The 13886-nt window shown below is 39.2% G+C and overlaps 1 protein-coding gene across 10 annotated transcripts in view; it reads left to right on the top strand.

Moving 5' to 3' along the window:
* Positions 1-13886, top strand: part of FGD3 (FYVE, RhoGEF and PH domain containing 3) — a 102984-nt gene that overhangs the window by 19484 nt on the left and 69614 nt on the right. For 2 of the 10 annotated variants that reach the window (XR_014958228.1, XM_085590892.1), the window contains exon 1: positions 12122-12168. The exons of 3 other annotated variants lie outside the window; for them this stretch is intronic. Coding sequence is in view for 3 of the 7 variants with exons in the window: in XM_085590892.1 (XP_085447018.1) it covers positions 12137-12168 (32 nt within the window). In the remaining 4 variants the exon portion in view is untranslated. Of the gene's footprint in view, positions 1-8787; positions 8836-8956; positions 9055-11793; positions 12169-13886 lie in introns of those variants that run through there. 5 more of the 10 variants (XM_085590901.1, XM_085590899.1, XM_085590894.1 and 2 more) reach the window with 5 other exon arrangements.

The following is a 13886-nucleotide window of genomic DNA, read 5'->3' as shown; positions in this document are numbered from 1 at the left end:
CTGCCCATGGATCCTTGGGAGTGTCCAAGGCTGGGTTGTACAGGGCTTGAAGCATGTTCCTGCCCACAGCAGGTATATCTTGTTGAAATGAGACAATCTTTAGAATGCTATTGAGCCCAAATCATTCTAGGACCTTGACAAATAAAGCCAGGCTGTGGAAGCTGGGCTGCCTTCTCAGGCTTTTGCTGTGATTTCAAACAATTAAAAATTGCTTTATTGCCATTGGTAGCCATGACCATGACCTTCCACAATAAGCAATTAAATTGTTTGAAAGGTCAGAAGATGTTGCTCTGTTTTCTGTTTCCTAGGTTGATCAACACTTGTCTTCTTCCAACAAACTGGAGTGTTTCCTGGAGGTGTGTGCCCCATTGTTTGCTTATCAAGATTGCTAAATATGTTTCAAAGTCAATCTCTTTAAATCAATATGTTAATTGGAGGGGGGATTACTTTTAAAATTGAAGCATTCAAAGTGATAAAAAATAATTTTGTGGTGATCCTGGCAGTGGCTCCTTTGTGTTTTTTTTTATTTCTTCTCTGGGGTTTTGTTTGTTTGGGTTTGTGGAGTTATTATTTATAACAATAAAAAAAATATTATTATTTGTCTTCAGGAGCTTCATTAGGAGGAGTTTCTTGTAATCTATCTTTTTCTTCTTGGCTCAGTCTCTTACTTCTCTTTAGTGATAAAAAAGGAGATGTCTGGTTTTTAAAATCGTTATATCAGAGCTGATTAATGTTGGTTGAGAGAGAACAGGATGTATATTTCAAAGGCACAGAAAGAAAATAGGAAGTTTGATTTCTAGTTAAATATGTTCTTTTTTATTTAAAGGTTTCCAGCATCCCTGTTTACCTGGATTAAGGCATCTGATTTTTTATTCCTTCTTTGAATTTCTTTTTCTTCTTGAAGAAAAACAGCTTGACATTTTACTCAAGGTGACATATTTCCTTTAAAGCGCCAGTTCTAGATTCATGTAGTTATTTATGGATCTCAGATTAGATTAAAAAACCAAATAAATATTTGACTGGGATTTTTCAATGTCTTTGTTGGAGGCATACGGCTTTTTAGACAGCGAGTTGTAAAAAATTTGCATTTCCCAAATTTCAGAGAGGTGAGTCCACCAAATTCCTGGGTGTGTTATAAGAATCTTATGGCTGATCTTCTAAATACCTGCACCTGGCAGAAGTTTGGACTTCTATTCTTTGCATCTCTGAAGCCATAGGTAAATATTGTCTCTGTTTAGTTAATTCATTTTTTTTCCTCCCTGGCAAAATTTTTTTTGTGTGAGGTTCTTTGGTGTAGTTCTTAGTCAATCCACCAGATGACACTTGATGCTTAAGGATGAAAACATGAGTGGTCCTGCATGAAAAATTCTATATTCCTATGTTGATTTAGAAAAAAATTCAGAACATCTTATTTCCAAAATGTTTTCATTTGGTACTTGTAAAATTTGAGGGGTGTGTACAAATGATACTCCCCATCCATGGGAGTGTTCAAGGCCAGGCTGGATGGGGCTTGGAGCAACCTGAGATAGTGGAAGGTGTCCCTGCCCATGGCAGGGTATGGGATGAGGTGAACTTTGAGGGCCCTTCCATGATTCCAAAATCTTGTTTAATGAGAGGTTACAGGTGGGAGTAAAGACCCTCAGAAGTGTGTTTTCTTACCTGTTAAACTCATCAGAAGGTAAGTTGTTCTGTGTGGCAGAGCCCTGGTGCCTTTGCAGGTTTTACCACAATATTGACAGCAATTCCAAATCCTCCAAGCTGGGATTTTACAGGCCATAGTTTACAGGCCATGATATGTGTTTGTTGTGTTCTTTCCTGCCCTCCCTCTTTTCTTACCATCTGTTCCTCAAATCTTTTATTTATCACTTTCACTCCATTTTCACAACTTTTCTTATAATGTTCATGGTTGACTTTTTTATTCCCTTCAGTTTTGTCTGAAAACCCCATTAAAAAATTAGACCAAAACCATAAGGCAGTAACTGAGACAAATGGAGCTTTAAACTGTGTTTAAAAGATTTGAAATTGAACAAGGGGAGGTTTATGCATCCCTAATTAGAAGCAAAGCTAAGTGAGCATGACAGATTTATTGATGATAAATCTCAGTCCTGTTTAAACATCTGTTGAAGCCCAACTTAATAAGTAAGACCAGATTATTTCTGCCTCAGATGCAGTTCCTGAGTGCCTGTGGGACTCTGAAGGAGCTGCGTTGTGGTGTGTTTGCAGGACCAGTCCCAACAATCTGGGGCTATGTCCGATGTGCAAGGTTTACTACAAGTGTCCAGAAAATGGTCTTTCTTAAAATCAACTTGTTTCACTAAAAAAACCCCAAAAACAAAAAACAAACAAACAAACAAAAAAAAAAACCCAAAAAAAACCCCAAACAAACCCAAAAAACAATCCAGAGTATTCTCAAGGCATACTACTGAAGAGGGCAAAAGATGCATAAAAATTATTTTCTTTTGGATTAAAGAGGATCTAAACAGCTCTTAAAGGCAGGCAGAAGACTGTAAGGTTCCAAGGCAACAAAATATTTACCTTAAAATGAACATGAAATTACTTGTGTGGAAAATCATGTTTTACAGGTCACGGTAGAGTTGAATGGGGCACCAGTCACAGGGTGGTTCAGTGCATTTGGCATTTGTGTTTTAGTGCTGTTGGCGTTAACTGAGGGCATGGGTGGTTTGTTTGACTCCATTTGCACACATTTTCTCACTGTGGGAAACTTGGGAATTTCTTAGAAGTGGAGTTCTGCTTTTTCTGTCTTCACTTGTGCCCTACTTTTTTTCCTGTAATCCAATAGGTCCAAGTTTCATAACCAGTACAGTAGTTCTCCACCTTTTCCATACAGAGATCCTCATTTTTCATATTAATTTAACAGCTTGGAAGGATGTTTCCTTGAGAAAATGTGGGGTTTTTTTAGTCAAGAGTGTGTTGCCAAATGTTTGTCTAAAGGATGTCACTAGTGTGGAGGGAACAAACGATAACCATCCCATGTCCAAACCTCTTGGCAGCAAGCTACAACAAAGAGCTTTTTGGACTGTCTTGCGCCAAACATTTAAACCTGTGTGAGAGGCTGTGCTTAAAAGAACAACATTCAAACTAGAAGCCCTGGATACCGTAAAATAGGCAACTAAGTGCATGACAAGTGCATTGTAACCTTGTTCCTCAAGCCAGGGTCCAGTTTCATGGTTATTTGAAAAATCAAAGGACTAAAGTAAATCCTTCTTCTGCATGTACTGAGCTAGTTCTGTCCCCAGAGCATCTCAGACCACGTTCTGGTCACAGATAAGTACTCTCCAAAATGCCATGCTCAGCACCCAAAATGCAGCTGGCAAAATTAAAAACTGAGTCTCTTGATTTGTAGTTCTTTGTCTGGGTCCCTTCAGCAAAAACTTGCAAAATCTCAGCTGGAAGGTGTTTGAGTGTCTGTAATTGATATATTGTTTCATGTGAATGGAAATGTTAGTTTATGAAGTGCTTTGGGACTTTAGGGGGTTTTGAAAAACACCTTTTGTTTATTAAGAGTATCGTTAACCCTGATTAATTATGATTGAACACACTCCAAAATCCAAGATGATGTCTCTAAAAACTACAGGCTTGAGTTGATTTGAATTTTGCAGATCTTTGTACAGGCACTGATTTTGGATTGATGCAATACTGAAATTAGTAGGATTTTTTATTCTTTATCTTTTTTCTTTTTTATTTTGTATCTATAAAGCTTAAACTTTTCCTTTGATGTGGAGTGAGATGCATGGCTTTGCCATGTCAAGCAAATATGCTGCTGCTGGTTCCTGGCAAGGAAACAAGGGCATTTGTACCTCTTAGACCTGGTAGAGAAATGAACAATTGAGTGAATTGTAACAATTTTCTTTACAGCAAAGGATGAACTGAAAGGCAAAATTAAATAAAAAGTCTTTTGCTTTGTTTTTCATGAAAGCATGCATATGTACAACTAATTACAAAAGCTGCAGAATAAAGCTTTGAGTGTTAAAGCTTTGTTCATAAATCAGAAGTAGAGCAATAGTTCATGTGAAAATTGCAGATATAATCAGACTCTTTGTTACTGTGCAAATTTCTGCAGAGTATTTTGTCTTAACACCGTTTTTGTTGTTTCTGAATTAATTTGGAAACTAAGTTAGATAAAGAAGACCACTGGAGGTCCAGTTGTATGTTTGCACAGAGGAAAACTGTGTAGCATTCTGCCTACTCCAGCAGGAGATGCTGCACTGAACCCAAAAGAAGCCCAGAGGAGAAGTCTCCTATTTTTCCCCTGTGCTGAGCACTGATGAGGCTGTGCTTCAAATTCTGGGTTCAGTTTTGGGCCCCACATAATAAGGAAGACCTTGAGAATCTGGAGTGTGTCCAGGAAAGAGAACAGAGATGGGGAAGGGTCTGGAGTATGAAGAGTGGCTGAGGGAGCTGGGAGCACTCAGCCTAGAGTAAAAAGGAGGGTCAGGGGAGACCCTTTGTCTCTCTCCACAGCCCCCTGACAGGAAGAGGGCAGCCAGAGGGGGATCATGATCTTCTCCCAGAGAACAAGGGACAGGACAACAGGAAATGACCTCTTCCCCACCAGGGAAGATTTAGATTGACTATTAGGGAAAAGTTCCTTCACTGAAAGCAAAGCATTGGACAGGCTGCCCAGGGCAGTGGTGGAGTCACCATCCCTGGAAATGTTAAAAAATGTTGCTGTGGCACTTGAGGACATAATGGTGAACCTGATGGTGCTGGGTTGGCAGTTGGGCTTCATGATTCCCAGGTCTTTTCCAGCCTTAATGGTTCTATGATTGCAGGGTTCTGTCACCTTTAGTCATGGAAGAATAGATGTTAACTCAATGAGTTACCATAATTAACTTCCACTTTTTTTTTGTCTAAAGATGCTGTATTATGGAATTTGGATGGAAATTGACCCTTGTTTTGGACATCCCAAATTTACATTATAGATCATTACAGAAATATGGTTTCTGTTCTGGATAGTGTTACTTTGATATAAATCCTTATATGAGACCATCTGACTCTTTCCATGTGCTAACAAGTGCTAATGTGCAATGTGCTAATTCTTTAAAAACAATTTTTAATGGGCTTGTGAAAATCAATCCAAGGCTCTTCTACTTGTGGAAGACCAAAATCTTTGATCTATTAAACCTTTTATGGCTCCTGTTTCAGTGTGCCTTGAAGAGGATTTGCATTCTTTGAAAAAGTTGAAGTTTTGCTTGGAAGAACTGATTTCAACCCAATTTCTTTCAAATACACATTGCTCAGTGCAACTGAATCCATATGCGATACTACTCTCTTCTTTTTACTGCTTCTTACATGAAATTGTACTAACTTCTCTGTGTGGTGTCAGTTTCTCTGTGCTTCTTCCCTTTTTTTTTTCCCCTGCAGAATTGCACATTCTGTTTGCATTGGGCTGTGACTGATGTACAGATTTGCTTTCTGAGGTGTCAGTGATGTTCTGCCAGTGTTTTAGTAGGGGATTCCCACAAAATTCCCCTGCCTCTCCCATGTGGAGAAGTTGTGTGCACCAAGAATACATATACTTCAGTTATTTACTTTGTTGGGTGCGAGAACAAAGGCTCCTATTTACTTCTTTTTGTTTGAAACAATACTACCAGCTTGCTAACTGGTGCTGAAGGGAGTTAGCCCTGTCCCAGGAGCTGGGTAGGACACTGGCCACGAGCCCATGCTACAGCTCTGTTCCTGCTGTGAAACCTTGGCAACACTTTACTATTTTTTTTTCTTTTCTTTCATTTTCAAGCATTCTTTTTTGAACTGTGAACAAAGCCTGGTTTTATTAAGTATTTGTACAGTGCTTATCTCAATGGGCTCTGCTTTCTTTTGGGATTGTTGGGTGCCTTTGTAGGAATAATAAAATTATTAATAGCCAATGGTCCAACAAACTGCCATCGAAGTGCTCTCACCAAAAGCAAGCTCTGGTGTTCCACATCCCTGAGCTTCCAAAAAACTGTGAAATCCCTGGAAATGCAGATGGCAAGTTGCCTACATTATACATACGCACGTATTCAGCTAATTGCAGAGATTCACTCTCCTCACTGATGACTTCAGAATGTCATGGACCTGAGCTCAGTGTGCTGCTCTTGTGCACTGTCTGCTTTGGGAGCAGTGATAGGGATTTGGGGAAGAAAATTGTTCAGTGATGTTAATTGTGGATAGCTCTATATTCATATTTTTCTTAAAGAGATGATACATAAAATTAATAATGAACAATTACTGTAACATTAGCAAACTATGTCTCCTTAAGTTTGAAGTTATTAAAGGGAGTAGTTGGCAAGGTGTATATGTGTACACATATATGTATAATGTATGGATGCATATATACATGTATCAAAAATTAAGAATTACATATAAAAAATTTAAAATAATTGACCTGGCTCATGCTTTTGCTAAAGCTGTGTGGTGTTATGCACCATTCAGAGCATACAACTGTTGTTCCCCTTGCACAAAGATTACATTTGTTTTTTGGGTGAAATCATAATCTATTTTAAACCTCATATTTTAATAATGAAGTTCACTGGAAACTAAAGGAAATGAGACAATGAGATTTTGTTCTGATAAAAACCAAAGTGGAACTTGCAAAGTCAACTGTGAATAAATGTGCGTGTCATAGTTTATGGTGTCTGACTTCAAGTTTTGTTCCTGTTTTCTAAATGTTTTGGAAGAAATATACAGCTTCCATCAGTGACCTCATACAAATAAGTTCTATTTACTTTCAAAGCATTTTCTGACTATGAAAATAAAATGAAAGTGGAAAAAGGCACTTTATACCGCTCATATTTGTTTGACAGATTTCACTGAGTTGAACTTCCAGCTCCCCCTGTTCCCCACTTCATGCTGGCTCAGTTCTGGGTTTTCTCCGGGTGTCGTTCTAGAGCAGAAACTCTGGGGACATGCAGCCTGAGGATGAAACTCAGACGTGTTTGTGCTTAAAGGAATGGTCAGCACTGCCTGTCTGTTGTCAGTGATGATAATAGTAATTATAACCTATTATTAGTACAATGAAATTTAATGCACTTATTGAACATGTGGTATAAAATGGTTGGATCAAAGGTCTCTGAAGACTCACTCATCTAGCTTTTTTGAGAAGTAATTTTTTTGTTGTTGTTTTGGTAGAAAAATTACCCAGCTTAAGTAGGTGAAGTTATTTGTTTGTTTAACCTTTTTTTTGGCACCATTTAGACCATGCAAGTGATTTAAGCATCTCTCTTTATTTTTACTGCAGGTCTTAATGCAGAGTGTTTCTAAAATAAGTTTCAGAAATTTGTATGACCAGGGCAAAAAATTCTCTTTAGTTTGTTTAACACTACAAGAGCAAAGATAGTGAGTTCTTAAAGGAATATATTTTGGCAGCAGAGATGATTGACAGCAGAACTACGTCAATTTTTTCAAAATTTATTTGGTTTTCAAAAACTTCTCTTGCAACAGAACAGTGATAAAATCCTCTTGCTGTCTTAATACCTTTAAGGTAACTCCTAGTGAATTGTAATGATCGAGCTTTAAAGTTGCAGTGCCCCTGTTGTGATTGCACATGCCGGGGGAAATAATAATGAACACTGTTTCATATAGCCTTTCAAAATTTATTTTTATAGCAGCCAGGGTCTGCAGGGTAGCATCTATATACCTTATTAGTGCATATGAGGAATTTTTCTGCTGCCATTTGAGAAGGAAATGCTGAGTGTTAGCAGAAATGGGGTTTAAAATGTTGAAAAATCCAGGAGAATTGTCAAAAGTCATCTTTTAAACAAATAATTTCTGTTTCCCTTCAGGTGACTTGGACTAGGTTGAAATATATGGCAAACCTGTACAGCTCATAAAAGTACCCTGAGTGTTCTGCCTTCCTATCCAGTTAGCTCTGCATTGCAGAAAATTATAAAAATACATACTGCAAATTATGTATTACATATAACTGGGGCCTCTATAAATCTCCATTTCCATGGGCTGGTGTATCATTTCACCTTTAGTGGTGTTATTTGGGGACCAGATAACGATGCACTTGTGCAGCTCTCAGACAGATTAATAATTATTGGTTATTTAAAAGCTATTATTCAATTTAAAAAATGCAAAGCTCTTTTACTTGCTCCACTTGGCTTGAGTGATTCATTGCATCTTCTTAGTTTGGTTTTTTCTGTTTAATTTTGGTGCACACAACTAGTGATAGTATGAATATACAGCAACACAAGTGTGTGCATCAGATACAGTTAGGCAAGCTGACTTTTCCTTTGTTTCATTGGCAGATGAATGTAGTTGTCAGAACACAAAAAATAAGGTAAACAAATAATGGATATCAACTTGTTCCCTGTTTTTCTGGGTACATGATTTAAAATGATAGTTTATCCTTAACAATGTCATCCTTTTGGTTTTGGGTTTTTTTTTTGTAAGTTTATATCTGTTCTTCCAATAAGAGGTTATCAGTCATCTAAAAGCTACTACCAACCATGAGATCAACTCTTCATTTCTTTGCACATGCAGTGTTCTGATAAAAAGCTTCAAGATTACAGGAGGATCATGTAATAATGAATAGCCAGTCATTTGTCAGTTTTGTTCAATTTATATTTTTGCAATAAGAGACTAAATCTGTTTTTCCCCTAAGCTTTGCACATCTGATACCTTGCCTTGTTACTAGGAGATGAGGTATGATTTATGATGTGTATGTTCCTTTCCTGGAGCACAGTGATTTTAGCCACATAATCACAGGAATGTTGGTTGGTCAGTCTGTTGCTATTTAGCTATTAGAAAGTCTAAAACAGTGATGCTTTTTTGTTTGTTCAGGGTAGCTTCAAAGAAATCTCCTGGCTGCCCTTTCCAAGACATACCTGGGTATGTACAATACATATAGCAATGAATATATTCTTGACTTTTAATAATCGATATATGATATCCCTGCAATTTCTTGGCCTTCTGCTCAGCCTCACTGTATACCTTTGTGTCTCCCTGGCAGGTGTCTTTTAAAGAAAAGAATAATCAATCTGACATGCTCCCTGGTCTTCTTGATCTTCCCTGGTAGTTGGTGGTGTGGCTTTTAATCTGGTTTCCTGAGTAAGTGAGGCTTATGCATTGTGCTTTCTGTCCCTTCTTGCTCCTCAAGTACATTTCAGCATAGTCAATAAAAGGGGTAAGGAGCTATACAATTTTTTTTTCCTTTTCCTTTCTGTTTTTCCCTAAAATTTATTGGCCAGATAGACTGATTCCTAGAGAGGTGACAAGCAGGCAAAACATCAGGATGACAGCTGCCAGCTGAACAGTGGACATGAGTTGCTCCAGACTAGCTCCATTCTGTACTGATTGGTGCCTGCTGGAGCAGGGAGAGGGGCGTAGTGGAAAGCTGGCATGGTGTGAGGAGATGTGGCTAGAAATATGTAAGCCCATGCCGGGTGCGTCCTGCAGAGCTGCTCTGTGGTTTTGGGTTGCTCTGGTTTCTGGCTGTTTGGAATTTTAAGCTGTTTCAGCCTTTACCCATTGCTTATGTGTAGCAGCTAGTGCTTTATAGCTCTTTGCTGTGCTTGCACTGGCAGATTTAATTCTGCTCTTCCTTGACTTTGTATATGAAGTAAGATTTTGCTGTGAGTGGAATTTTACTATTGGCAAATTAAATTGCTATTAAGACATGATGGCGAGGCCACCTGTAAGAACTTGGGAAAGCACGGAGAGTTGTACAGTGTGATCTGGATCAGGTGTGATCAGCAAAACTTTGTAATATCATAAAATCAGATTTGTGTTTTATTTGTATTAGGATTTTTGATTTCTGGCCTTGTAAAGAAATGTTGAACTCGTATTTGGCTGAGGAGGAACACAGGTGGAAATATATGAGTTAGACTGTTTGCTCTCTGCTTCACAGGGAGATGGACCTTCCCTCAGGTTCAGGAGGGGTTTCCCCACTCCTGGGCTGGCAGTGTGTGTTCTAGGGATTTTATATGTGTAAGTATTAGTATGTATTAGTTCATCTTACTGCTGTGACAGGTTGCAAAAAAACATCTTTTCATATTTTTTTTCTTCCTCTCAATTCAGATTGGGGCAGAAATTGTTTCAAGAGAGAGAGGAGTCAGAAAGTGACCTAGCCTAGGTTATTTCTCAAACAAGTTTTCCCTTGGTCCCACTTGGGTAGAAGATATCAGCCACTTCTCTTGAGGCATTGGGACCTCAGTGGTGTCTCCTTTTCTCTGACGTGGGACTGGAGAGATGAGTGAGCTCCAGGGAGAAGGCAGCTGCATGGGGCCTGGCTGGAGCAGCTGCAGAGCAGCCAACTCTGGGGTTTTCAGAAGAAACTCCAAAGCCTGACAGATTTTTTCCAGCCTTGTGCCCAGCTGGATTATAATTGCGCTCACAGTGTCTCCATCCCAGCTTTACTCTGTCCTTTTATATGGCACACAACATGCTTACCTCCTCTCTTTTTGGGTTATCTTTCTAAACAAGCCCATTGAAATTGATAAGTAAATAAATGGTGGATTTTGAGTGGATCACCTTTAGCTGCTGTTTTTGCAAATCAAAGTTGTCTTTGTGTTGGTGCAGGCTTCTTGGTATCCTCTGCAGAGAGACTGAGGAGGGGGGAGGTCTGGCTAGTGTGCCAAGGTGGAGCTCTCTGTTAATTAACTACTGTTAAAAAACTTTTTCTGAGTGTTCAGAGACAGTATTTGGAGAATTTTTTGATTTGCAAAATTAAATTACATTGGTAATAGTCAGTGGTAAACTGATGACTGTGGATGTTGCTTTGTTTTCTGGCAAATATTGGACAGTCAGTATTGCACTTTGGTTGGAGCATTGTGTTAATGTCACCATAGTGAGCAGCTCTTGCCTTCTGAGGTTGGAAAAGACCTCCAAGATCATCAAGTCCAACCTTTGACTGAATCCTATGATGGTCGCTAAACCATGTCACCAAACGTCATGTTTGCTTGTTTCTTGAATACTTCCAGGGACAATGACTCCACCACTGCTCTGGTTTGCCTGTTTTAATGTTTAGCCATTCTGTTTCAATGAAAGAATTTTTCTTAATATTTAAAAAATACTACTAATAATATCCTAAAAATGCTAACTTATATCCCAAAAATACTAACTAAATTTGTATAAAATATAATCAGTTTGATGAAATTGTATGGCATATTCTCACTGGGATTTTGGTGCCAGGCTTCCACCTCCCATGGATTATTTTGGTTGACTTTCCATGGGTACCCTGACAAGACCCAAGAAGGGGAGGGTGGTGATGGTGTGAGTCAAAATCTCATGGAGGAGCACTGTGGAGCGGTGTGTCAGTGCCCACCCTGCTTTTCTTGATGAACTTTTCTCAGTTTCACAAGGGACAAGATCCTTGAGGTGATCTGTTTCATACTATGTGTGAGAGTTTTTTGTAAGAGAAAGGCTACCTTGTGTTTTAATGATAAGGTGATGCTTCTTACCAAGCCTTCATGAAACTAGCCCTCCTTGCTACAGCCTCAGCTCTGCAACAGGTTCATCTTTGTCAATCAAGTTTTAATTGCGATTGAGCATTAATTCCCGTCTGTGTAAATTCCAATATGTAAATAAAGTGTCTTCAGCTCCCTCATTGGAGGGATCATACACCACACTTGTTTCAATCAGCATCCCCTCAGCATCTCAGGGAAGTTTAAATTTCAACTATGTGAAATTTGGTGCAAATGAAAGGAAGTGCAGATAAAATTGTAATAGTAATAGTAAAACACATTTTCTTCTCCTGGACTACACTCCCACACAGGCTGGCTTTAGAACATCTCCACCAAGCAGCAGCAATTGCCATCAGTGAAGCCCCCTCCCCTTCCCACATTTATTGCCATGGTAACCCAGAGACGGCATTCTGCAGCCTCCAAACTACTTTTGCTCTTTCATCATGCAAACTGGCATTGTCAAGGGCTGAGTGTATTCCTACAGCTTTGAATGAATATAAAAAAAGGAAAAAGCCTGAATTTGGCTGGGCAATTTTTATTGGGGAGGCCCTGCAGCAGGAAGGAACAGGCAACCTTCAAGTGGCCTAGTGTCCATATATTGCTTAGTAAGGAAAAACAGTCTTGCTTCATTAATTGATTAACAGGGAGGGTGGGGGCCATCAGGATGGTCTGTCTGTGAAGCGAATGTGGTGATTTCCTGAATGCTGGGAGGTGGTGGGCAACGGCAGATGGCTGGCCAGGCTGGGCTGGGGAGCTGCTGGTAAGTGTGCATGCTGTGATCTGTTCAAATAGCGCTTTCTTGTGGAGTCTGTAATGCTTTTTCAGGTATCATGTAGAAAATGGTGTCTTAGTAGATGCCTGCTCCTCAGCTGTGTTATGCATTAGCCTTTTCCCCATGTAGAAGTAGGGGGGTTTGGCAGTGTTGGGCAGTGCTTGCTGAGTGTGAGCAATTTGGTGCTGGTAGTAAAACATTTGCTCTTTCTGTACAGCTCTTCGATGAGCTGTATTGATTTTATGCTTTTTAAAATCCATATTTATGCAGTATTTGCATGTAAATGTTGAGAGGATTTTATGCTTTTTGAGCCAAATAGGGCTGTTTGATGGCTCTATATGATAACAGCAGCATGTGGAACGCATAGTACTTGATAAAAGAAAATCAAATGCTTGCAAACAGTGTCTGCAAATGGGAGATGAATGAAATTATGTTGTAAGTAATTATTTTTTTAATAATCTGATCCAAGTGCGGTCAGAATCTTGAATGATAAAGGGATTGGATGGATTGTTAATTTGAATTTTCTGGTGATGTCTGTTTCCATGTTGTCTGAGTATCTGATTCACAGTGCAGGAAAAGTATTGGTTAAAATATTTCAGGGATGCTGTCTGATCAAAGGATTTGGTTGCCATTTGTTTGTCTTGGGACAAGCTGGCAGGATTTTTTTCCCTTTCTTACATTATTTGGTAGGAAGGGTGAAAATAGAGCTTTTTTCTGAATGTGTCTGAAGTACATAAATGACTGGGAAGTCACCATGACAACAGGGAGACCTGGATCAGACTTCCCTCCATGCTTTTGCTGTTTTGTTTTTTTTTTAATATTTGTTATTTGGGCATTCCCTAAGGTGTTTTAGGGAGTATCTTACAGCTCCTGTTGCTACAGGACTTTTAATGATATCTGGCTCTTAAAGTAAATGACGTATGCAGGGCTTTTTTGGATTAAGCTCATTCTGATGTATACAGTTTGCTATACAATTAAAGTGGGATCTAAACAAGGACGTGAGCACCTTCAGCAGGAGTTAAGGGTCTGCCTTTACGGCAATTTTGGTGTTGCAGATCTGAAAACTTCTGCTGAGCTCTTCCATGGTCCTGAGGATTCCTGTGTGCTTGTAATGTTCCCATGTAGGACTCAGAGCCTGGAGATGCCTGAAAGTTATGTGCAAGATAAGGTGTAAGAGAATCTTTGTTCAGGAGTGCCTGGAGTTAGGGGCAAGCTTGGGGACAACAAGAAAAAAAAAACAGATCATGGTGTACTGGTTTGAAAGCAAAACCAGTGAGAGACTCCAAGTCAGAAATACAATTAATCAGGAAAAGGGAAAAAGAAAATAAAATACATGCAATAATACAAAAGAAAAACCACTGACAGAGTCAGAATACAACCTGACACTCTTTTGGTCAGGGTGTTGGTAGCAGTCCAAATTGGATTGGCTGCAGTCCTCCTGGAAATCCAGTGGAAAAGCCTGAGTCTGGTGTCCCAAAAACCCAGATTATATCCAGTTAGGAATGCTTGGCTCCTCCTTCTAGGTGGAGCATCTCACAATGGGATGCTGTAACTTTTATCAGTCATGTGGTGACATTCAATAGCCCATTATCAGGAGATGTCTCCCTGGAGGCAGGATTGGTTGTGGAAGACATAAGGAAAAACTGCCCACTTAACAGAAGACAACTGCCCTTCAGATGGCAAATGGAATACATCTTGTGTTTCAA

Source organism: Lonchura striata, chromosome 12 (assembly GCF_050655825.1).
Source record: "Lonchura striata isolate lonStrDom1 chromosome 12, ASM5065582v1, whole genome shotgun sequence".
In the NCBI taxonomy this organism is placed as follows: Eukaryota; Metazoa; Chordata; class Aves; order Passeriformes; family Estrildidae; genus Lonchura; species Lonchura striata.
The sequence above is the reverse complement of the archived record's forward strand: the minus strand, read 5'-3'. Positions and strand labels throughout refer to the sequence as shown.